General features: G+C 37.4%; 1 protein-coding gene across 5 annotated transcripts in view; it reads right to left on the reverse strand.

Moving 5' to 3' along the window:
- The window catches only part of NAALADL2 (N-acetylated alpha-linked acidic dipeptidase like 2), a 691,918-nt gene that overhangs the window by 279,083 nt on the left and 386,267 nt on the right, over positions 1 to 26,568 (reverse strand). For all 5 annotated transcript variants that reach the window (XM_067536536.1, XM_067536537.1, XM_067536538.1 and 2 more), the window contains one exon: positions 23,292 to 23,442. In XM_067536536.1, the coding sequence (XP_067392637.1) occupies positions 23,292 to 23,442 (151 nt within the window). The remainder of the gene's footprint in view (positions 1 to 23,291; positions 23,443 to 26,568) is intronic.

Consider the following 26,568-nt stretch of genomic DNA (forward strand, 5'->3'; position numbering starts at 1 on the left):
TGATAATGTCTCATATCTTTGGAAAGTGAGTGTCACAGAGTGGCTGTACTGCAACATAAATAATATCATAAGAGGCACAGGACACTGTATTTACATGTTTTGTATCTTTCTCTACAGCTATTGGTAGTAAGTTTTATTTTATCTTTTTGGTTGAGCCCTTGATTGGAAGGGGTTTCCATAGCACTAAATCTATGGTAGTTACTGCTTTTAATTTTTATTTCTAAAAAAAGAGAGAAATATAATAATCATAGCAAAGAAATCTCCCCGTTATTTTTAAAACAAATTTTAATGGATTAATAGAATTTCAAGTCAGAAGGAATCATTATGATCTCCTTGTCTGACCTCTGCATAACACAGGCTATAAAATTTCACTCAGTAATTTTGTTCATCAAGCCCATTACCTCTGTTTGAGTTATGACACAGCTTTTAGAATGATATCCAGTCTTGACTTAAAGACTACAAGTGATGGAGTATCCACCACATTCCTAGGTAAATGGTTCCAATGGTTAATTACCCTCACTATTGAAATTGTGCACCTTATTTCTAGGCTAAATTTCTCAAGCCTCAGCTTCCAGTCACTGCATCTTGTTATGCCTTTTTCTGCTAGATTAAAGTGCTGTCTATTATCAGAAATTTCTTCCCCAGGTAGGTACTTGTAGACTGTCATCAAGTCACTTTTTAACCTTCCCTTTGATAAACTAAATAGATTGACCTTCCTTAGTCTTTCACTATATAGCATGTTTTGCAGACCTTTTTTAGCTCTTTTATTAACCCCTTTCAATTTTTCATATCCTCTTTGAATGATGTTATATGGTGGGCTGTAGAACTGGACATATTATTCCAGTAATGGTCTCACTAATGTTGTATGCAGAGGAAATAACACTTCCCTTCTCCTACTTGATATTCCCCTCCTTATACATTCAAAGACTGTGTCTGCCTTTTTAGCTAGCCACAGCAATTCACTGGGAGTGCATTTGCAACTGGTTTTCTACCATAATTCTTAAGTCCTTTTCAGAGTCACTGCTTCCCAGGATACAGTCCCTCATCTTATAAATGTGACCTACTTTTCTTTGTTTCTAGATTACAACAGCTAGTGGCATCAATGCTAAGTACAAAGTAATTAAGAATGGCTGTTTCCTGAATGTCTTCTTGATCTCATCCAAGATATAACAAATCATATATTTATGAGAAGTGTGTATATGCAACTTACAACAATTAAATCCTCAGGACAAAAAGACAGAGACACAAAATGTAAGAAGCCCAAAGGTAACAACATATAGCTACATTTTATAAAGTTACATTTTTAACATGATTGTTGTCTTTAAAGAAACAGCTTTTACTCTTCAACATCAAACAGCTGCTCTGAACTGAGTTTGAGATACTGTAGCTGCAATCTGACCTGTAAATAACATATTCTGTTACTTTCGAGGCACAGTGCTGCTGTACTACCATGTTCTAGTAAATAATTTAGTAATTTACAAAAAAAGAAAATGTGAAGGACGAAATCAATACTCTCAACTAGAGTGTCAACTTTTCTCAATGTCATAATCTCTTCTTAATTCATGTAGCAGATCAGTACATTTACTAAATTAGCAAAAAGAAAGGTCCAGTGGAAAGGAATGGATTTGGCATTAGGAGACCCAGGATTCTCTGCCACTAACCAAATTTATTGCCCTGGGTAAATCACTTCACCTCTTTGCTTCAGTATCCGTAGTTGTAAAATGAGGATAGTAATGATACTAATCTTCCTTAGCTAAAGCACTTTGAGATCTAAGTATCATTATTTTTAAAATATGATTCCAGCCAAAAATGAAACATTCTCCTAATTAGCAAATAGTGCCTTTTGAAAACTCACCATTTATCCAGTTATAATTTTTAAATGCAGAGCATTTTTGATACATGAAATGAACTATCAACACATCAGTCAGGCTATCTGTCATCTTATTCCAGGTTATTTTTCTAAATATTCTAAGGACCATCATGTGGCTAATTCTAGCTAAACTTTGATTCTTTAATGATGACTTCTGTATTTAATTGTTTTTAATTTAATTTTTCAAGTAATTTTTTAAAATCCTATATACTAGATGTGTGGGTCCTGTATTCTGAGTGCCCTTCCAATGATTAAAACCACCAGAGTAATGAATAATTACACTGAATTGGTAAATTGACTGCCAATCACAATCATTATTCATCCCCCTCCCACCACTTTTTTAGATCATAGTATCCTTTGTTTTATGTTTTTTTGTTTTTTGTGGTTGTGGTTTATTAACAGCATGCCAATGCACCTGGTCAGGAATATGGAGCAACTAAGAAAAGATAAAACAACACACCTGCATAAATAGTGACAATAAAAGTTTTTCTAGTGCTGCATGACAAGCAAATAAAATGCCAGCAATGATATTTGCAAAAGCATTAATGACTAAAATGGGCAAAGAGATAGGATTAATGCTGAGCACTTCTAGAAATCTCACCTCAAGTGTATACAGAACTATCAGAATATTTCTGATACCCATTTATCACATTGCTAACTGGATATAGCTGTTATTTTTCTCAAAGGGAGATTTCACTAGGAGTAACCCACTTGTAGCTCTGCTTTGTAAAGTACTAGCCAAGATAAAACAGCTTTATTTGGGATTTCTCTTTTTACCCTGCATTCTGGCTATCATCTATAGTCATGGATAGTGAAGAAGTAATTTGGCAGGCTGGTAGCTCTCTGGCAAAACAATAAACTTACTCCTTTTCCGGCATCCACTTAGCGAAAAGAGTCAGATTGATATAAGAGCTGGCATGCTCTTATAAAAACAGTCATTATGACCAAATAAGTTTAGACAGCTTCTTCTTGAATAAATATTTCTGTGAGGATTTTATAGATTACTGCAAATTGCATTACTCCAACAAACTGTCTACAGTCTGAGTTTGCCAAAGAATTCGTATGTACCATGAAATTAAGTTGTATTTCTGTATTTAAAATTGTACAGGAACAAAAGGGCTTGACTCACACTAGTTAAGGTGAATATTCATAATGGGCTTTATCCAGATGCCACTGAAACCACCTGGAGTTTATCCAGTAAATTTCAATACAAGTTGGATTGAGGCCAATATAGATTTTAAAAAATTATAGCAAATCTCCAACAATGTCTATTACAGATTCAGGGAGTTAAATTTTCATTGTCTGGCACATATGTTGTACACACAAAATGGGCAAACATGTAAGTACCTGTTTGCACAGGCAAACAATGGTGTCGTACACTAAACAGATGCAAGCAAATTTTGGTAGTGCCACCTTCGAAAATCTGGCCTAGAGAGTAATTTCTGTTTTTTATTCCCATTTGTCTATTAGAAAGTTAACAAGCAGTATTTGAATTGTTTATACTACTTTCATATGACCTATAATTTATGTTCATGTTCATGTGCAGTCCATTTGACACGCAAATAATGCTTTTTGCTGTAGTGTTATTATACAATAATGATACATGTGTGAAATAATGTATCAATAAAATTGAACGAACACCTATTAAAATAAAATTAACAAGAATTCTTAATTCTCCACAGCTTTATAAAAAGGAGTCTAGAATAAGCTGAAAAGTTCTCATCCAGATCTACCAAAGATGAAGAGTATTCAGATCTAGGCTTTTTGTTTGAGGCTGATTTCTTTGGGACAGGAACTTTCTTTTGCTTCTGTGTTTGTACAGCAGTTAGCACAATAGAGTCCTGGTCAATGACTAGGGCTTTTTGGTGCTATGGTAATACAAATAATATATGCAACTACTACTACTACTACTTCTTATTTGTATTACTAGGTGCTATATAAATACAAAACAAAAAGATACGCCCTGCTCCCAAGAACTTATCACATATCCATCAGACATTTGGAAATAAGGTTTCTTGCTTCATCAGCCATCAACCAAATCTGAAAGGTGCTGACTTCAATAAAGGTTACTCTTTTGATTTTTCCTTTGTTTCAAATGGGAGCTGAAGATAATTTTTCTCCCTCTAATACCTTTTTTTTGCCTTTAATAATGGATTATGTCAAAGCAATTTATTGCTGATTCAGAATTAGAATTGGGGAATCATATCTTTACAGATTAATAAATAAGGAGGCATGAGTGGTATTGTTTGGGATTTTTTTCCTTCAAGTGATGGTGGAAGATAAGAAAGGCCCTCTCCAACAAATCATAACAATGCCATGCTAGAGTAAATCAAATTTTGGGTTTCTAGTACTTGATATTTTCCTCATTCATTTCACTATAGTTCTTGGCATTTCTTTCTAATTGCAACTGACATGCTCATTTACTTAGTCACTAAAGCAATATTTTTTTTTTCAAAATACATGCAAGGACTATATTTGCACTCTTGTACCTTACTTCTGTCTAAGCAAATCATGATGCTGTGAAATCAGATCTTAAACAGAATTTTACACGTTCATAGAGTTGCACAAACTTTAATTAACCCAATCATATGGAAAGAGGGAGAGGTAGAGATGGCTCACTGACCACTAAAAACATCTTATAAATAAAAATAAATCTCTCTTATAAAAATATTTCAACTATTGGAAGTTAAGAATTTTATAGTGATAAGTGGTTCAATTAATTTCACATGGTCCCTTTTATTGCTTTACTCCTTTACTGGTCTGAACAGCAAGTTTATTGTATAAATTCCTTAGTCCTTATCTCTCTACTTGAGCGCATAGATAAAGTTAGTATTCTGAATCCTCCTGTCTTGAGAATGTGATGGAAAACTGAGGCTCAGATAAGTAACATCTACAATGTAAGCCTTTAGGGAAAAATAATAAAAAGAGAACCTCACCCAAAACGGATGGATATTAAAATGCAAGAGAAAGTCTTACCATGATCACAAAGCTCCTGACTTAGAAACAAGTAACTTGTATGTCAAGTGGTAAGTAAGGATTTGTACTGTTTAAAATCACTGTGTTAACATTTATGGTATGATCTGTAAATCTGTTGCAGATTTGCAAATCCACTCCCTGTTTCTGAAAGTAGCTGAAAGCTGTAACTAAATCCTATTTTAAGATAATTTTCAAATCAAACCTTTGTGGTTAAGACTTACTGGCTGGCTATACAAGTCAGAGGGTAAATCCTTACACTCTGGGAAGTGCATGTCTATATAACCAGCATGGGTGAATTCCACCCCTGTGTTGAGGGCCAACACAAGGCTCTGCCTGGTCCCTAGTGAACAAGGGGTTAACTATAGCTCAGCTTCCCCCTCCCTTTCTACAGATGTACAGAGGAAAGGCTTTATGAATGGGTACTTGGGATAGAGAGAAGGTGCTGAATTATCATCCTCTGACTTCAGTGGCACTACACTAATTTATATGAGCTGAGGATCCGGCCTAAGATCTTTGGGAAGGCACCACATGCAGGGCTCAAAGGACTGAGCTGAGATTCAAAACAGGAGTATCTTCTTGTTTTCTTTCTGATCATGCTAAATTATTCTAATTCCTTGATCTAAAAACAAAACACCTGAGGCAAAGACCTTGGTGACTGCAACTGTTCCCCCCCACCCTCTGCTGAATCAGTCCACAGACTCAGAATGGGGCTTAAGTGATGCACTGGGCCTTGTACCTACTCTCTGAACATGAGTAAATTTCACCCTGTGACAATTAATAGTAAAACAGTAATCGGTCAGCTACAGAAATTCTTACTGAAATCTACCTGTTCTTTGAATATCCCCTAGATACCCATATGTCTGTAAGGGCATAAGACAAAATTCACTTGTTATGATGTAATTTTCAGAAGTTAGTCTTTTGGAGGTAGCACTCTGATTGAGTGATGCTGGGGTCTCAGCCAATCATCATCTCTGCTTCTATTTCATGATTATTTACTGATACTTCTGATACTCTTTTTTTGAGGGGGGGGGGGGCGGTAGAGCAGAGAGAAGGGAACGAGATGGCACTTCTGAGACCGAAACACCAACAAAAGGACAATGATGTTGGCCAATTTAGGAAAGGTGCAGGTCATACTTTCAAAGGCCTCAAGTATACTTTCCTTCTGTGCTTCAGCTTGTTGTATTGCAAACACTGAGCATTCACAATGAATCAGGCCCTAAAAATCATAAGATTGCATTAAAAATCATGAGATTTTTAAAATATACATTTCAAGTTGTTTATTTGAATTCTGTTTATAGAGACAAAGATATATCTTTAGATTGCACTCGGGGCACATTTTCAAGCTGTTCTCCAAAACCATTAGAGCTAGAGACCGACTTACAAGCTTTTCACCATAACCATGAATGACAGCTAGACATGTGCTTTTAAAAAAAAAATCTGAGATTCTCAAGTGGTGGTAGGATTCCAGGGGTAAGGGTTCATTTGTCTTTTAAAGTAACGTATGATCAAACCACAAGATTTGCAATACAGAATTTGGTATCTACATTCACATTAGTTCAAAACTGTCAGTCAATCACACTCTCACTAAAAAAAGAGAACATGGTATGGGTCATGATGGTTTATTTATTTATTAAAATATATTTATTTTATGAGGTATTATTTATATACATTTTATCTAATTTTTTGTATTAATCCTTCTAATTCTAAAGGTTTTCTATTTCTTATTTTTAAGAAATATTCCATTGATGCTACCTTCCAAAAGTCCAGCCTTGCTCACACTGGACAAACATTATTCTTTCTATAGGTTAACTTCTCATCTGGTAAGTAGGTTTCCATGAGATCTTCCATACCAACCTATGTGTATGCTTTTCTTCACTGGATTAAGAACACACTGTGGTGTTACACAGAGGAGATTTGGTAGGCAATATTGTTCACATCACTAATAAATCACAAAGTACCATCTATATACAGGTGCATTTCTGAAAGGTTTTTTTGAACGGTTGGAATGGAGAAGAAGTAGTTTGGCAAGACGTTGACCCCTTACCTTTTTCTTTGCCTAATGCTGTGTTGCTATTATGACAAGTAAAAATAATGTTATACAATATCTAACAGTATGCAGAAATTACAGCTGCCTGACTCTAAACTGTTAATGGCTTGGCAATATCAGTTCAGTTCTGTCTGAATGGTAGAATAGTATTGAAATTCCCTTGTACAATTGGAACACATTGTTGGGGGAAATTATACAGTGGACAAGCTGAAAGATGCATGACTTCTGGGAATCAAGAAAGACTCACGGTGCTCTAAAACACAAGTAGACTCCAGCTGTTCTAAAATTGATCTCCTTGCTATGAATGTTATATTGGAAAGGAGTGTACTGTCACAAAATGGCAACTTTAGCTGACAGCTGTTATAAGATATACATTTTACCTCCCCAGGAGACAGCACAAGCATTTGTTCATTACATATTTTGTACAGTGACGTTCCAATAGCATACAATTTTAAATACATATGCAAATCATTATGTTATTATTCTAAAACATCTCTGACTTCAACAAGGGTTTTAAATAACCCAAGAGGCTTTGTTCTTTTTTACTCACTGAATAGACTGACCTGCCAGACACCTAAAAGTAACACATAAGAGGTATTTGAAGTTATACACATTTTCTGCTCATACTTGTCCTAACTGAAAATGAAACAGCTATCATAGTTTCAAAGATTTATTCAAAACATCCTCATGGCCTAGTTTTTGCACATGAAAAACATGTCAAGAAACAAAAGCAGTTAGCAAGAAACCGATTATTTTCTAACCTTGTTTTGTGCACATCACACAGTGAACACTGATCGGCATCATTGTGTAAGGGATTCCTTTCATAGGACTGAGAGATCAAGCTCTTTAAACTGTCATTTCCTCCTCTCCATTATCCCTTTTGGTTTGGGCCCAACTCACATTGTTGTGGTTCATCCTATCAAGGTTTTCCCCCCCACTTGTAAAAGTTCCCTTGAAGTGAATAATCAACAACTCTTTCTGTCACAATCTCCTATTAAATGTCTATTTATTCCCTCTTCCCCACCTGGAAGCTCTACAATGACACAAAACAATTATCAGGTGATTTTAATTTGGGGGGGGGGGGGGGGAGGCGAAGCAGGGGCATCCTATTCTCTCAAATTTTCATGTTTTCATCTCTCACAACTTATGCCAAACCCCTGTACTAAAGACTCTTGCAAGCTTGTACTGATGATGGGAACTGCCCTGGTCCCACTGAATGGGAGCAGTACCACACTGCCTTCAATGGTACCATCACATGGTCATATGTGCTTCAGAGTCAGATTGTGATGGAGATCACTGACTGTGAACTTGTCTTTTCAGCTTCTCACTTCAGCCCCATGAAACACAGTTTTGGGCTGTGTCAAACAAAAAAGGCTTCCTACACCTCACTGCATCCTGCTCTTTCCATTCCCCATGGGATAACTTCTTGTGAGAAGGGGGAGGTAGAGAGGGGAAGCACGTAAGATTACATGAAGTGTGAAAAATGAACAAATACTTTTGTGTTGTTGGAAATATTGGGGGGAAAAGAAAATTATGATGAACTTTATCTATTTCTCCCATGTGGCTTTATGCATATAATGTGATCATAGGTATTTGTGTAATGAAAAAAAGCAGTTTTCATATCCCCACCAAGAGATGACTTGTGTTAGTAGTGGGGATTATCTGTCTGAAAGTGGAAAGGTATACTATTATTTTTTTATACAGCTGCTGAGCATGGCTAGCAAAGGGCTGGAATAGAGATCAAGCTGAGTTAAAGATCGGTTGGTTTATTCTAGTTTGCACAATTCAGGCTACACCAGGCAAAATTTCAGTTATAAATTTAATTACACCTTTAATTGCTTAAATAATAAGCCAGCTGACTTTCTAGTGATTGCTTCCTGCTGATTCAAATGCAGATGCAGGTGTTAAATTTGCTGCATCTCAGAGCCACTGTGTACAGTTCCAGCCTCCTAGCACCCTGTGTCCAAGGACATTATACAATTCCATATGAATATCTGGCAGAGTTCAATTTTTCACTGATCTGTATGAGTAAGTGTATCCGCCTAACTGAAGTTCACATATACAGCTAGACCTGCTATGGTTATCAGCCTAATTCCCATTGCCTTACATCTCGAGTTGTCATTTACACCAGTGCAAAGCCAATGCTACATACTACCCAATCAAAAAGGTAAACTTTTACATTCATTTTACACTTGTGTAAAATGGCTGCACAAAGTGCAAGGCAATGGTGAACGGGGCTCAGTATGTTTAAGCAATGTCTGTGGAGAAGACAAAGAAAAGAGGTCATTCCATCGACTTGGCTGGTTCACACCACACCTTTACATAAATGCAACCTTTCTGCCCTCTCACTAGGGAGACTTGAGCTTTGAAAAATGTGATGAATATCATTGCTGAGGAATGCAGAATAAGTCAGCTGATATCTCGTTCTGGTTTCTGACAGAGAGGAGGGCAATCTTGATCCGCTGCTGAGGAAGAGACGGCCAAAACAAGAGAAGAGCACTCACGGCGCTAACCTAAATGGGTACCCTAATTTTGGCCGACTCCTGAAGTCTCGTACATAAACACAGAGTAGAGAGGATGAGGATGAACCAGTTGTAGGGTGCTCATTATAGAATTAGTCTTCTTCACTCCATTCTCCCTTAATGAACTAAATCTCTCAAGTACCTTAGGGAAGTATCCCTCTAAAGAGATAGTCATTTCCTACTATAGGTCCCTTCTGGCTTCAGAGGAATTGAAGAAGCCACTGCTGCCTGCATGCTGCTGAGAGGTGCCATCTTGAATTGCTTGAATAAGCCTAGGTGTGCACCTCATTTATAGTTTCACGCAGAGCCAAACAGAAACACAGAACTACATTCTCCAGCGGAAATAAAACAGGAAATTGCAAATGACTTATGTTTGCTCTGTTTCTTTTATGTTTTTCTACTCTTTTCCTTTGCTTTTTTTCATAGGCGAATGGTTCCCGTATCTCTTTCCTTCGTGCTGGCCAGAGGAATATCAGGGGGAATGTCAGTTTAACTGGGTTTAAAAATAAAACAACAGAAAACATAGTGAACGCCTTGGGTAGAGAGAGGATGAAACGTGGATAAGTGGGGGGGAGCTGTCTGGTGCATGTCCAACAGAAACAGAGCAGGGGGCCTATAATATTCACCACCAACACAGGAATAGTCAGTTCAGAGCTTAGCTGAGCTGTTGGCAAGTGTTGATGTTATATGATAAAATATTAATATTCCATAGTCAGACTTACGTCCATCTTTCCTCCCACACTGAACCACATTATGCAACCCATATTTTCCACAGTGATCCTGCCCTGGGCTACTCAGACTCTGTCCATATATAGCGGTCCATGCCAGTAGATCCCAATGCAGGATCTACTCTAGTGTGACAGTTCTTGTTTTATGATCACGTGATAGAACTGCTGGTAGAGTTAAGCGATAACATCTCCAGTACAAATACCCATTTCAGAGAGGGCAGGAGAAGAGTGAGATAGTCATGACTCACTCATTTGAAATTGCATTGGGCTGAAATGTGATGTATCAGTTGTCAGCCAAGACACGATGGGATTATTTTAAGCATGATTGAAAAAAAAATTAAATATGTTAAACTGCTTTGTGAGTTGTGAAAAGTAAAAAAAAAATAATAATTTGGACACAATGTAAAATGCTATTTTTGCTGGAACAGATTAGAAGTGCCTTCATTAGAAAATGTTTTGCACAGTTTAAATCCATTTGGAATTTTGAAATGCCTAATATTTCAATATTATAATATTAGCTATTGTGTGTATATAGCACATAATATTTTCATAGTTCACGGTGTATACAGTTGTGACCTGTATATGACTCATAACATTTCTCGGGCCACATAAATCTTTCGGTGAAATTAGCAGGACAGTCATTTCCATCTTGAGCTACATTCACATTAGATTTTATAAGCTAAAGAATGATCCTGGTAAGAGTTTAGATGATAGACCTTCAAAGTAAAACCAGGGTGCTAGCAGAAGTGGTTTCAGTGATTCTGTAGGTGGCATGTTTCTTCCTAAACTAGTACTGAACTAATGGCTTCTCCTGGCCCAACATAGCCTTGTGATGTTGGAGGTACAAACAAACTGGGGTGTCTATCTACATTTCTGGTGCAGCTTCATAAGGATATATTTTTCTTCACTTTCTGTTCTAAACTGAGGAAAGTTGTTATCTAGCGGCTGAGCATGGAACATGGATTCTTTTCCTTATTTTGCCAATGAGCTGTTGCATGACCTTTGGCAGGTCACTTAACTTTTCTCTGTATCAGCTTGTGTCATTTGTAAAAGGGGGATAATGATGCTTACTCATCTTTGTAACATGCCTTACTCTACTGATGAAAAATACCATATAAATGCATAATATTATTGCCGAACTATAGTGTAATTTTACTATGTGCTACTCAGTAGTTGTCATGTTTCAATCTAGAACTAGAGCAGATGTAGTAATATCTGTATACCATATTTGGGCTAATGTTTTCAAGTTATGAACCTAAAATTAGGCACATCAATTAATTATCTGATTTTCAGAGATTCTGAGCACTGAAAAGTAGAAAAAAAATCAGGGCAGTTATTCAGCTGCTGAAATGTGGATTTAGGTGCCAATTTTAGGCCTCCAGCTTTGAAAATGCTGGTCATAGTTCTTAATATATTTTGGAACTCTAGTAGCTTTTCAATCAATAATTTAATATAAAACTATTGGCATTAATCACTTGCCTACATTGATGTCTATTAAAAAGCCAATATTTCTTAAAAGTTACTGCACCATATGAGATACCGTAGAATTTTCATATACTTAAAACAGGAAATAATAGTAGTATATTTGATACAATGATGTGTTAGCTTATGGCAAACACTGGATTTTCCGCAACTTATGGATGACATAAATTCAGATGCATTTGCTTTTACTACTCAGAATCACTAGGTTAATATATTGTGTTCTACTGAATGCAGAGCAGGGGAAAATTATTAATTCTTTCCTCATTATAGACCTGATCCAAATCCACTGGAGTCTACATAAGTTTTTCCATTATACACAAGGGATCTGAATCAGGACCCATGTTGATACTCATTAATAAATATTTTCATGTATTAATGGGAGAACAGACCCAAATATTGTATAGTCATACTACCAAGATGCCAGCTAATACCAAGATACTGCCTAATTTATAGCATTCCAAATAAATATGAATCTATATTTTTGTACTGAAAAATGTATGATTCTGTGCTGTAAAACACTTCTTTATTCCATTTTAAACTGTCCAAAAAGGGAAAAAAAATCCTTTGGAAAGATCTTCTCTGCCTCTACTAGTTGGAAATGATATATAGCCCTTCCAGATCAATAGACCTACTCTATAAGCTTGTGTTCTAAAATGTACTTATCCCATGTAATTTCACATTCACGCTTTCCTCATGGCATTCCTCTGATGTCATTAGGAGATAGTAAACACAGATTTTGTATAAAATACTTCAAACTATTTCCAGAGCATAAAAGGAAAGAAAAAATTCCACAGTAGAAAAATTATGCTGATATTAAAATCTGAGTTTGGGAAATACACTTCTTTGAAAGAACAAGCAAGCAAGAGCTGTAGAGATGTTGTACAAGTCATAATGATTTACAAGAAAATGCTTTAGAACATGTCATGTTGCATGTGCATGATTGAAATTGTTTGACAATGCTCTGTTTTCTAGTTAATTTATGCTCAATTTGCTCTTTCATATAAGTGAAATATCATAAAGCAGAGGACAGTAAAGACAAGTTTAGGTAAAAAGAAGCAAGTCTTTAAACCTGCAGAATTCACTGGACTCACTACAAATACAGCAGACATATATTTCCATCACAGTGTGTCCTTATACACATTCCAAGCGATCCTCTGTAAACACTGCAGAATAATTGACTGAGCTCAATTAAATAATGCTACCCTATTAAAGTTGCAAATGTCAAGGGCTTTTTATATTGTGTACTTGATGTCCCGCAACTTTTGCTACAGTTCCACAAGGAGGTGAACATGGGTAGGTGAACGTGGGTACAATTTTTTTCAAGGATGAAGAAAAACAAAAGGGTAAAAAATGAACATTCCAGCTGGAGCATGTGATTTTATTCCATAGCAGTTAGCAGCATCTATTTTGCTCTTTTTTTATTGCTATATATATATATAAATAAACACAGGATCGCATAGGATTATTGTACCTGAAAGTCATTTACATTCACTCTCCCAGCCCACTTTCTATGGCTTTTAAATTTAACCTTCAGCTTAGTTTTCCTCCTTTTTAAAGCAATATTCATCTTCTCATAACGAAAGTAAACACATTGCAACATTTTTCCTAATTAATGTGGCACAGGCTTAGCTCACCTAAGTCCCACATCAGTTCTAACTTTGCCATTGACCCAGCCCTAATCCTTTAATGGATATTCCAGTTTACACCAGAGTGTGAAGATTTACTTGAGACCCTTCAAATAAAAAATGTAAAATACATTTTTATAAAAACACGGACACCGGAGCTGCAAATCAAATCTACTGTCTTGGGCTACTGACCATTAACAAATATGCCCACAGTAAATGCACTGCACTAACATGCCTTCAGTCACTGACCCTCAAGCAGTGTAGTCAAAGAGCACTCTATGGTTTTGTTTTTTCTTTTTTTCAGAAAACAACATTATTTACAAAACCAAAAAACAGAGGGAACATGAAAAATCAACATGTAAGACAGGAAATTCAGTACAAAAACTAAGTAAAAGACTTTGGTAATGAAGGAAGAAAACTCCGTTACAAAGCACAGGCAAAAATATTGTCTACTTATTAAAACCTAGAGCCTGTTCCTTTTGTGATCTCCTTCAGACCTTTGGTATTCAAAAACTCATGGTATCTGAATGTTGTGAGATATGAGACCAGAGTCACTACATGTTTTCTCATATTTAAGCCTTTTAGAACCACCAAGTAATTTTTGGGATGATTGACTGCCCTTCTCTGGCTAACCCAGCTGTGGATTTTAAAATTACCGAGATTTACAACAATTCTCTTTGTTTCTACACTGTAAAATTAATGCCCCAGATACTCAGAGATACTGAGCACCTATAGCTCTCATTGTCTTCAATCTGTGGTTGGTAGGTACCTCAGAAGGTCAGTCTAATACCCCTAACTCTGAACTAATGAATAATTTTATCCTCCTCCCCATAGGCCTCTATCCAACTGCCATGGAAATGATGGGAATCTTTCTATTGTGTTCAGTGAGCGTTGAATCAGTCTTATTTGAATATAAATGGCTCACACAAAATGTGCGTATTCAATTAAAGCTGAACCTTTTCTTCCAAATACAACCTCAGGTTTCCAATTTCATTAGGAGTAATGGGGTACAAAATATTTAAACAATAAACCCAAGGAAAAAAGTAACCTCCCACTAGCAAATGGCAACTTTCACTTTTAAAGCAACTAAAAAGGGAAAACATTTGCGTTTTTTAGATTTGAAAGGTTGTGAGGGGTTATTGCTAGTCACTAAAGTATAATAGGTTATAAAAGGTGAAAGGACTTTTTAAACTAAGGGTGGGGGAAAGGCGACAGGTGTGGATGAGCCCACAATTCAGACAGAGACTTCCCACAGATGAGGATTTATTAAAGGGGCAACACTATATCCTACTAAAGAGGAGAAGATGAAGTTGATAAAGTACAGGTAGGAATGGAAGAGACACAGTCAAATGAAAAAGCATCCCACTGAATTACATCACATGAAGGCAGACAATTAAATACTGACACATCGTTATATACGAATGCTACAAATCTAAATAATAAGATCGGAGAACTTGAATGCCTGGCATTAAATGAGGATACTGATATAACAGGCATCAAGAAGAAGTTCTGCAACAAATTCATAAATTAAACAGCAATAAGTCCACAGGAGCAATTCTGCAATTTCATGGGAATTTAAATATGAAATTGCAGAATTACTAACTGTGATATGTAATCTATTGCTTAAATCAGCCTCTGTACCAGATGACAGGAGGATAGCTAATGTGACACTCATTTTTTTTAAAAATGCTCCAGAGGTGATCCTGGCAATTACAGGCCCAGAAGGCTAACTTCAATACCAGCCATATTGGTTGAAGCTATACTAAGAACAGAATTATCAGACACAGATGAACACAATACGCTGGGGAAGAGTCAACATGACTTTTGTAAAGGGAAATAATGCCTCACCAATCTATTAAAATTCTTTTTGGGGATCAACAAATGTGGACAAAGGTGATCCAGTCTATAATGTATTTGGACTTTCAGAAGGCCCTTTGGTAAGGCAAAGTAAGGAGACATAAAATAAGAAGGAAGATCTTCTCATGGATCAGCAACTTGTTAAATAGAGAGGAAACAAAAGGTAGGAATAAATGTTCAGTTTTCACAGTGGAGAGGGGTAAATAGGGTCCACGAAGGATCTGTATTGGTCCAGTGTTGTTCAACATATTCATAAGTGATCAGGAAAAAGGGGTAAACAGTGAAGTGGTAATGTTTGCAGATGATACAAAATTACTCAAGATAGTTAAGTCCAAAGCTGACTGTGAAGAGTTACAAAGGGATCCCACAAAACTGGTGACTGGGCAACAAAATGGCAGATGAAATTCAATGCTGATAAATGAAAAGTAATGCACATTGGGAAACATAATTCCAGCTATACATGCAAAATGATGGGGTCCAAAGTAGTTGTTACCACTCAAGAAAGATCATGGAGTCATTGTGGATAGTTCTCTGAAAAGATCTGCTCAAGGTGCAGCAGCAATTAAAAAACTAAAAGAATGTTAGGAACCATTAGGAAAGGGATAGATAGAAAATAGCATAATGCCACCATAGAAATTAATGGTGCGCCCACATCTTGAATACTGCACGTACTTCTGGTCACCCCATCTCAAAAAAGATATATAAGAATCAGAAAAAGTACACAGAAGGTCAACAAAAATTATTAGCAGTATGGAATACCATCCATACGAGGAGAGAGTAAAAAGATTGGGATTGTTCAATTTAGAAAAGAGTGGGGAATATGATACAGATCTATAAAAATCATGAATGGTGTGGAGAAAGTGAATAGGGTAGTGTTATTTACCCCTTCACATAACACAAGAACCAGAGGTCACCCAATGAAATTAATAAGCAGCAGGTTAAAAACAAAAATTAAGAAGTACTTCTTCACACAATGCACAGTCTTCCTGTGGAACTCATTGCCAGGATAATGCTGTGAAGGCCAAAAGTACTGGGCTCAAAAAAGAATTAACTTCATGGAGGATAGCGCCATCAATGGCCATTAGCCATGATCGTCAGGAATGCAATCCCATGCTCTGGGTGTCGTCAAACTTCTGACTGCCCAAAGCTGGAATCAGATGACAAAGGATGGATCACTTGATAATTTGCCCTGTTCTATTGATTACCTCTGAAGCATCTAGCATTGGACACTATCGGAAGACAGGTTACTGAACTAGATGGACCATTAGTCTGACCTAGTATGGCCATTTTTATGTTCTTACACAGTATTTTAGATGTATAGCTGAAGACAAAAAGGCTCCTGTGAATAGTACCAAGATGTCTTATTGAGTAGGGGACTTTTCTGGGAAAATGGCTTTGTATTGCGATGGTAAGAGCAAATGAACACAGCTTTCAGTACATTTCAGCATAACAGCTGTGCAAGCAAAAATAGAGTGGATTTATGATTAATAATTAATAATATTTATCACTTACATAGCACCTCACAAACTCAAAGAGCTTTTAAATCAATGAACAATGTCTTGCAACACCACTGGGAGGCAAAGTAGTAAAATAAAAAGTAACGCTTTAAAATGTACCTGAGAGCTAGATAAATTGCATATAATGTAACATATACAAAGAAAAAGATCATCTCAGAGAGGTCCTTTAGAAGCCTTCAGGCCAGAATTCTGTCCATGCTTTATGTAGGCGACACAAAGGAATAGAGGCCCCTTACTCCTTCCCCTCCAATTAAGTACCCATATAAGGATTAGAGAGAATCTCTCCCTTACCTAACTAAAGTAGTTTCACCTCGGTATTTGCAACGTTCTCTAAAAGTACTGCAAGCACAGAGATGAAAACAAAACTGGCACATTTTATGTGTGACTATTCTGTTAGTACCCACATTTCTTCTTTATTACAGATTAAGAAAAAGAAGTGTCTTCTTAAAGTCACAGAGATAGTCAGTGGCAGAGAAACAATCAGAATCCAGAAATACTGATTCCATGTCCTATGCTCAAGCCACAGCACTATCTGTACTTGACTGACTCTATCCACCTGAAAACCCAATCCCGTTGGCTGGTGATTATATTCAATGGATTTTGCCAGTTCTCCATTTCGGGTGGCTTGTTATCCAACCCAGATGTAAAGCAGGGGAGAGGCTCTCAAGAAGTCCTAAGGTATGGGTTGAATAATCCTCAGAGATTAAGCCTATAAGCATACAAAATTGAGGATAAGCCTTGGCCTGGATTTTGTACTGTTTTATTTTGAGTTCCTTTTCTGAATAAAAATAAACTCCAGGAATGGGTCATTTTTGACTGGCAACAAGTTGTGTGGACTGTGTTTGGAGCAGGGTGTGACCGTCACCTGCTCACACCATCATTCCTCCTCTTCATGACCCAAATGATGCAAATCTTGAATTCAGTGAAATTTTATCTATGTATTGTTTGAGGAATACAGGATTTGATCCCACATGTTTAAAAACCACCTGTTTTATATCTTTGTTTGGAAGATGTAACTCTTATTAAATTTAATTAATTTCCCTTGCTGCTTGTATGGTAAAAGGGCAGGTACTAAAAGAATGTGAGTAATGAAGATACACTGTGTTGTTTTTCAGTAATAAACAGTAAACCACGCTGTTCTGTTCTTGGTACACGATGATTTGGTTGCTACTGCCCAATTCCTATGACATGGTAGGTGTCCAGAAAGTATTTACAAAATAATCATCATCAACACTGGCACTTTTGGGAATACAGCTGGTCCGAAATTTTCCAGAAGACCATTTCTCTGTCAGAAAACATTCATTTGTCAAAACTGAAATGTTCTGAAGAAGGGGTTGATTTCTATAAAACTCTGACAGAAACGAGGCAGATTTCTGCCATTAACTACGCATTGTATAATCCTGCCAGCTCACCAATCTGGCTCCTCAAGCAGCCCTCCTGGGGAGCTGATGGAAAACCAAGAGTCTGGAAGCTCTAGCTCCAAGCTCCTCAGCAGCCTGCCAGGGTAAAGTGCCCCAGAGCCAGGGATCCCAAAGCTCCCAGCTTCTCAGGAGACCTGGCTCTTAGGCTCCCTGTGCTGCCCGGCTCCACATGTGGCAGGCTGCCAGGGCTCTGGACAGATCAGAAAAAGCCTGAAAACTATTTTTAAAACGTCGAAGCAAAATGTCATTTTGATTTTTTCTAAATAAAGTTCTGGAATTCCTGTTCAGTAGTACCCATGGAACAGGAGTTCAAGTGTCTGGCCAGCTCTGTTTGTTAATGATCTCGGCGGAGAGATCAAAGACTGAATAGGCATGGAAATTAAACTTCACTCTCAATCCAAAGTGGTCCCTTCCTGGCCATAGTTGAGGTACACTGGAAGGATCAACATAAAGAAGAACACTTCCAAACCCTGCCTCTTCTAACAGAGAAAGATGAGGAAAGAGAAAGGCAAAGGTGACTATTGCTGTACCTGTCCTCTGGATACAAAACCATGTTGTTCTGGTTCTGTAGACAAAGACATCGGCAACCGGGAATTCTTAAACAGGACCTTCCATGAACAAGGACCTGATTCTACTACCTTTAATCGCATTAGATAACACATCATTATGCATGTAGTCTCATTGAAATCAATGCGACTACTCAGGGAGTAATGTACGACTCAATGTGAGAAGAGTGGGATCTTATGAGAATGGGAGCAAGGGGGAGCAATTTGCCAGTGGCCTACACCAGCTGCAAATTACAACATCTGCCTGTGCCATCTCAGCTGCACTGACCAGCTCATTGGGAGTGGGGAGAAATGAAGCCAATGCATCGGTCACTCACAGACCCTCCCTGTCCTCTCCTTTCCCACCTGCTTACTTCTGTGTGTCATACCTAAGGTCCAGGTAGCAAATGCAGAGTATAAGAGGTGGTGGGTATTAATTTACCCTTCCACCTCTGTGCACGAGTAATTCACATGTCACAATCTAGCGGCCCCCTTCCCCCCCCACACACACACCCCTTGTGCTTTATTATTGACTGCTTTCTCTCCCATACCTGTTTTATGGCTCACATGACTAGCTATGCACAGGGATCTGAAGCACAGAACACTTCTGAACAGTTTATATATATTATTTTTAATGATATAACTTCCATGTGAAATTCTTGAAAAGAACATTACACTGGATACTCCTCTCAATATACAGTAGTAGGATTTTATTCAATTGAGCTGTTATATTTCAGCCTTTAAAACTGATAGCAGTTTCTATCAATGCTTTCTGAAGAATTCTTCGTGATATAATTTCCATTCCCCTATTGCACAGATGAGAATTCTATTACTGAGTGCCTTATCTTAGGCACAGGGTTCTTACTGCTCATAGCAACGGCACTTTACTATTTACATACTAAGATTGACAAATAGGTTCTGTCCATATCTTCGTTTATTGAGCCATTTTTCTGTCCGAAGATAGATTTGGTTTGAAATGACTCTGAAGTAAAGCAATAGCAAAACCAAACATATCTCTGGCATAGCAAGCTGAGCAGGCGAAAGTGCAGCATTCAAAAAGTGAAAATGCAAAAATTTAGAAGGGAAACTCATCATGCTTCTGAAATGCACTTTCCTATGATCCCCCTCCTATTTACTGATGTCTCCAGAACCCTCTCACCTACCTAGATCTCATGTTTCTTCCACTTGGGGCTCCTTAGCCTTCCATTCCTAACTCCAAATCCCAAGTACTGGACCCCTCAAAATCAAGAGTGACACAATGTAGACTAGAAGAAAGAATTACTGAGAAAGAGACTGTCCTTGAAAAGCAGGCAGAGAGGAGAGAGGCTGAACAAGGGCCCAGAAGATTATCCCATGGCTGTCATGGTGGAGAAGCAGTAGCACCATGATTAACAATGTCAAATTAGAGGTGAAGGACCTAGTAAAGGGCCCAAAAGACGCAAACAAGGCAGTAACCAATTTATATAGGAGCACCTGGACTCCTCCTTACCAAGTTGCGTTGGTTACCCTTTAAAGGCAGAAAAAGAGATTGTGCCACATACAGGTATGAGACACATTTATCCCTCACTCAGCATACTCTTAATTAGTACATCCTAAATTAATCCATACACTGATGCTCTGAATTTTGTGTCCATCTTCATAAGAGAACAGGGTTTGAGCTGGAATCTTATGCAAACTCAGAAGTCTAGTATTATCAATTACATAAATCCAATTAAAAGTGGTGGTTGACTTCAAAAAAAAATGCTGGGACAGTCAAAAATTTCCTGGAAGCTTTGTTCTACTGGAAAATTAACCACTGTAATATTCTAAAGTAGAGAGGGGACAACTTTCTTCCCCACAAATAGTAAACTCATCAAAAATACATTTTTTGGACACAAACTTTTAAAAAATTCGGTCCAAATTTGGTGAGTAGCTTGGTCTAAAAAAAAAAGTCATAAGAGTTACTTTCAGCCATTTCAAAACAATATATTTTATGAAATTTTGTTTCAAAACAATATTTCATTTAGAAATTTAGCTAATATTTTCTAAAACCACACACACACACACACACACACAAAACAGGGCAAGAGTTGAGAGCCCTGTCCCCTGCCCACAAAATGATCCATAATTAAAAAAAAAGAAAAAAAGAAAAAAAAATTATTTTAGGATCAAACAAAATGTTTCATTTGATCCTCAACTAGATTTTTCCCCCTTTTTTTCGTTTTAGAAAAAAAATTCAGTTTCAATTTAAAACAAACCATTCTTTTTCCAGTTAAGCCTCCAATTAAATAACAAAACAAAAACCACCACAACAAAAAACACCAAGTATTCATTCAGCTCTAATTCTGAGGTCATGGAGAAATTTATTTTGGGGATAAGAAAAAAAGATTCACTATAAACAGAAAGAGACTGTGGCCTCAAAATATATATACTGTACATATTATGTAGATCTTACTAGGACATTTATTAACTTTGCACCCATGTAATTTAGTATAGTGACAGGTATAGAGTACAAAGATTTGCTTAAACAATGATTACCTTTGGATCACTCATATTTCTACAGGTTTCCTTCTAAAATAGGATAAGGTGTGTTGCAAGATTTGTCAATATTCAGTGATAAATTAATTAAAATCCTAATCCTTTTTTTCCTTTACAAATGTTGATGTTTTCACCAAAGACCATTCCTTTTCTGATCTATCTCATGTGTGTTACAGATTGCACTTATCCCAAGCCAGTAACAGTAACAGCTTACACTCTCTCCTTGGCAATGGGTAAAGCGCAGATGGTATCCTCCAGACAGTGATGTGCTGTCAATATTTTAAGCATGGGCTTCCACAAAAATCCCTGCCTGTAGTCTGTGATAAATTCAATTTACCAGCGGGTATCTGCTGTGCTTGCAGGGAAGAGGGATAAAGATCCGGACAATCCTGAGTATTTGTCCCCAAGATTTTTTTTAAATACCTGCCATATGATACCACCAAGGTAAAACATTTACTTTTCAGACTTATTTGTATAGAGCTCTCCATAAGTTAACTCTGGCTAGAGTGTTCTATTGGCCTTCATAGAAGTGTGAAAACCATCAGAGATAAGAAAACATTTCCAATTTGCTCTACCACTTGGTGGCAGAGCTTTAACAAGGGGATACCAAGAATTCTCCTCAGAATCCTGTCAGTGCATCACTGCATCCAGATTATCACAAACACTTTTGAAACATAATAGCCTATTCCTGCTGATGAATGATGTTTAGAGACTTAAAAATGTATGCAAGATACATTAAGGTTCTAGCACAAACCATCAACCTACTTAAGTCTCTGTTTCTCCGTTAAAGTTATCAGTTATTTTTCTTGTGCCAATAAGTATTTTGCACCTAAAACTAGACATTGGAATCTACACAACCCTAAAGAGCATTTACTGTATCTGTCAGCAAAACAACACACAAAGTTTAGACAGTGAACCGTCACCTATTGTCAGTGTACCAGTTGTAATCAACTCTATTTTTCATACGGGATACATTAAATGTTATGAAGTCAGCCAGACTGATAAACAGACCATTCTTCACAGGGCTTCATGAAATGATTAAGAATAACGCTCAAAGGGTGCTACATTTACTTCTGTAGTACTCCCACAGCAGTTCTAGGTCAGGTATAGTGAGACACTGAGAAAATATGCAATTCCTTTCCCATTGAGCTGTCAAGGCATTTCATGACGTGCATAGCTAAGACCCTTCTCTGACAACTAGGCCAATATTTCTATTTTCTGCCATGCTAGTCATGAAGCATCTCAGCAGTGCCTCAGTTGATTTAGTGCCAATTCAAGTCAGCCTTTAGATGTTTGTGTTTGTAACTGGAACAAATATTCTTGATGAAGCTTCATCACAAACACATAGCATAATTCTTAATACTTTTCCACATAGCTAGATATTACAGGATGTTGTAAAGCTGAAAATATAGCAGACAGGCAGAACTGCTGTCTGAACTGCTGGAACAGAGATTTTAAATAGAGCATATAGTCTGATTTGATGCAGGTGGAAATTATTTTCAAAACCACTGTTGTAGCACAGTAACATTTATGTTTAATTTCCATCTTTGTTATTTCAAATATATGAAAAATGCATTTGTCCTGCTATCACTTAACAAAACAGAAGTTCATTAGCTGAAATGACCAGGTTTGTTCCAGTAGAATTGAAATTAGGAAAGTAGAATGTATATCACATTAAAATGTTATCAGCAAAGATTATACAAGAGATTATTGATATAATCTTTTCTGATTATACTGCTCTTACTATATCTATAGCCCAAATGCTCCCACTACCCACAACATGGGAGCACAAGGCCCAACATGTAGTGGAAATTGCTTCATTGGGGGAAACAGATTATGGTGAGCCCAACTCCACACAGCTGTGAAGAGACTTGCTGCACAGTAGCTCCCTACGTGGGATTACTGAGTGGGTAGGCTGGGTTAATGGTGGAGTGTAAATGTAGTGACAAAAATCAGCATAAGGTGTGTAGTCCAGCTACTCCTACCAAGAGTCTGCTGTAGCACCTGCATGCCAGTTGCACAACTCTATAGCCTACATATAGATTATGAGAGTGGATTCTATCCCTTCAACCATGTTGCTCCTCTCACTCAAGGTTTGTGCTTGGGAACAGGACTGGGCTTATTGTTTCAATTCATGTATTATTTACAAACAAATTTAAAATGTCATTTTAGAATAGTACTTACCAATGCTGGGATAACCAGGTGTCGATGGGTCCCCTCCACTGTTTAGGGAAACCATGAATGCTTTGTCACTAAGATTTTGAGTCTTTGGTAAATCACAAGGATCCACATAAAGAAGAACACCTCCAAACCCTGTCTCTTCTAACAGAGAAAGCTGAGGAAACAGAGGAACAAAGGTGGCTATTAACAAAAAGCTTTGACAGAACAACACCGTAGCTACTATATTTAAAAAAAGAAGAGAAAAGAAAAACAAAGTAATTTAACTCTTATGTTTCCCCACATTTACCTAAAAGACATTTTTCAAGCATAAATTATATAGCACATGAAGTGAAATGGTCCAATAATATTCACCTAAAGTCCATCTACATTTTACAAAGTCTTATGTTGTAACTACATTACTTAGACCCTGATTCAGCAAGGTATGGTAGCACATGGCTAACTTAAACACGAGTAGTCTTATAGGAAGTTAGTCAAATGCTTATGTATCTCATTGAACCTTATAGATTTATATGCTATATTTTAAAAAAACTGGAGTAGATAAAAATAATCCTTTCATTTCCTAAATTAGACTTCATTTTTGCCTGTATTTTAAGAGGTAACACTATGTGCACTTTAGAAGTTGATACATAAATTGACAGATAGTACTGAAAACTGGTGAAAAAAATGCTGGTTCAGAAAAAAAAATGTTGCTCTTCTTTTTTTTAGTCTCTTCAAAGTATTGTACTATGATGCAATATGCTACAAATTTCAATCATACATTTAAAGAGGAAAAAAAAAAGTCTTTCAGTGGCCAATATGTAGGCATCACAATGTAAATAGATTTGTTTCTGCCCTGATAAATCGGGCCTCCACAAAAACTGTCTTTATTAATTTACTCTAGAGATTCAGATTCTACGCTCTGTCAATAGCACTAAATCAATAAGGTGCTGCTAAAAATGTAACAAGGAGCTCCTCCATAGTCCAGCACATCATCAGGTATAGAGTATATTTCCCAGCTGTTGGTGCATTGGATGTCTGGTTGAGGAAAGTTCCTACTTTGCTTTTTGAAAAGGATGGGCAACCTGACTTCCACCAATCTAACCGAGGTTATACATTAAGTGGGTGAGGGACATGGTCTCAGCTGGTCAATGTGAGGCTTCACAAGATGAACACAGCTACAAGCTCCACACCAATATCAGCTCTGCAAATAGGAAGATTGACATGTCTCTCTATAGGATGGGGTTCACTCGGTTGTATTTCTGACAGGTGAAATGGCAGATGACCGAAAGAGGAAACTACCCTGGGAAAAGTCATCTGAAGAACTGATCAGAGAAAAAAAAAATGACAAAATAGAATTTGCCAATTCGTCGATGTCACGGTGGTCTACAGAGATGGTTCAATTTCAGTTAAATTTGTCTGGAAGCGAGACAACTTTTGAAACTTGCCTTCTTTCCTGCCAGCTTGCCAGCTGCACTGCTGAGGAGCCTGGGTTTACAGGATCCACAGCTTGGGGTCAGCCAGCCAGGTGAAATATCCTGGGGCTACGAACATCAGGGTTCTCAGAGTCTGCAGCTTCAAGGCAGCCATCCATGCAGATGGCCTCTGATCTGGGGATCGTGAGGCTTTCCCTTTCACAGAGAATTATGAAATGTATGGGGTTTGTTCAGAATGGGAACAAAACCAAATTTCAAAATATTGAAATCCTCCATGAAACAGAATTATCTTGCTCCGCACAGCCCTATATGTCAGCAATGGACCGATCAGCCTGTACTATGTCTGAGGCCACTCTGGCTTTTGAGAGATGTGTCACCAAAGCTAGTGTTGCACCCTTAATCACAAGACTAAGTTTTTTCAAGAGAACACAGTTTATTCTGAGAATTCAGACCTTTTGCTCTAGGAGCCTCTTGCAGTCAGAGACCTCCTCAGTGCCCAACGACAGGCCAGCTTCCCCTTGCGGCAGGAGCACATACACTGAACACTTTAGCTCTGAATTAGCTCGCTCAGGGTGCCCTCTTCCCATTCTTAAAAGTGCAGTTCCCATTTCTCTTATGTAATTTATATCACCACTAACAAAAATATGTACAATAGTCAAATATTCAAAATTATTACGCAGTAGAAACAATGAAAAGTTCCAGAGGGGTAGCCGTGTTAGTCTGTATTAAGCAAAAACAACAGGAGTCCTGTAGCACCTTAAAGACTAAGAAATTTCTGCAGGCATGAGCTTTCGTGGGCTGCAACTGACGAAGTGGTGCTACAGGACCCTCTGTGTTTTTTCAGTATAAACAATAGAGATCTATTTCTAAAACATATTTTCCAGGGACCTCACACTGGCCGTAGGTGTTTTGGCCTCAGGATGGAAAATGTTTTTAGCGCCCACTGAGCAGCTGAGCAAAAACAAAACATGTACAAAAAACAGCTGAGCAATTTGGTGCCTAAGGCGACCACCCGGATTGCGCACCCTTAAGGTCAGCTCTGCGTTCTATTGCAGTCTGTCAATGGCTTTTTGAGTGGCTGTTACAAGGTGGCAGGAGTGATTGCAAGTGTATTAGCTTTCTGGACCATAACATCCTGTTTTAGGTTTTATTACTGGAACTTTAGTGTCTGGTAACGTTTCTCCATCTTCTGGTTCACTGTCCTTTTCCCTCTTCCTTTTCTTTTTTTCCCTTCTCTCTGGGTATGTTTATTAATTTTATTTTTTGGCTTTTTGTTTTCGCATAGTTGTTTGTGGCTTGGCTTTATTATTTCTATGGTATTACACTCTATCTTCAGTTCAAGCTTCAAAACTAATTCACATATATCTTTGCTTTTATTTAAAGACCGGAAAATCCACTGTGCGCTCTTAGATACAGCATACTGCTGTATTGTAATTGCCACGTCAATTTGCAAGTATGAAGGTTACAGTGATATAGTCCTTAGCCCTTATTTCCAAACCAGGGGTCAAATTCAGATGTTGTGTAAAAAGGTGCAACTCTACTGTAGTTTTATATAACACCATAGTCCAGCCTATAAATCTAACTTAAATGAGTAACCTATGGAAATGCCATGAGTGAGCAATAATAGAAAGGGTCATGTCGGTTAGCTATTGCAATGTTCTGCCTCCTGTGTTTACTTCCATCTTCAGATAGTCATTCAGAGCTTCATAATATAATAAATAGTGTGGGAAATCGTTGAGAAGAGAAGGCAGCAGCATTAAAATGCAAGTTGTTTGACAAAGTGTTTAAAATCACAATCACCTCTTTTCCTCAGTGCCCACGGCCTTCTTCAGTTAAATCTTTTCCTTCATCTCTCCATTTATTATTAT

Source organism: Emydura macquarii, unplaced genomic scaffold (assembly GCF_026122565.2).
Source record: "Emydura macquarii macquarii isolate MOO-44397 ecotype Brisbane River unplaced genomic scaffold, CSIRO-AGI_Emac_v2 contig_3603, whole genome shotgun sequence".
In the NCBI taxonomy this organism is placed as follows: Eukaryota; Metazoa; Chordata; order Testudines; family Chelidae; genus Emydura; species Emydura macquarii.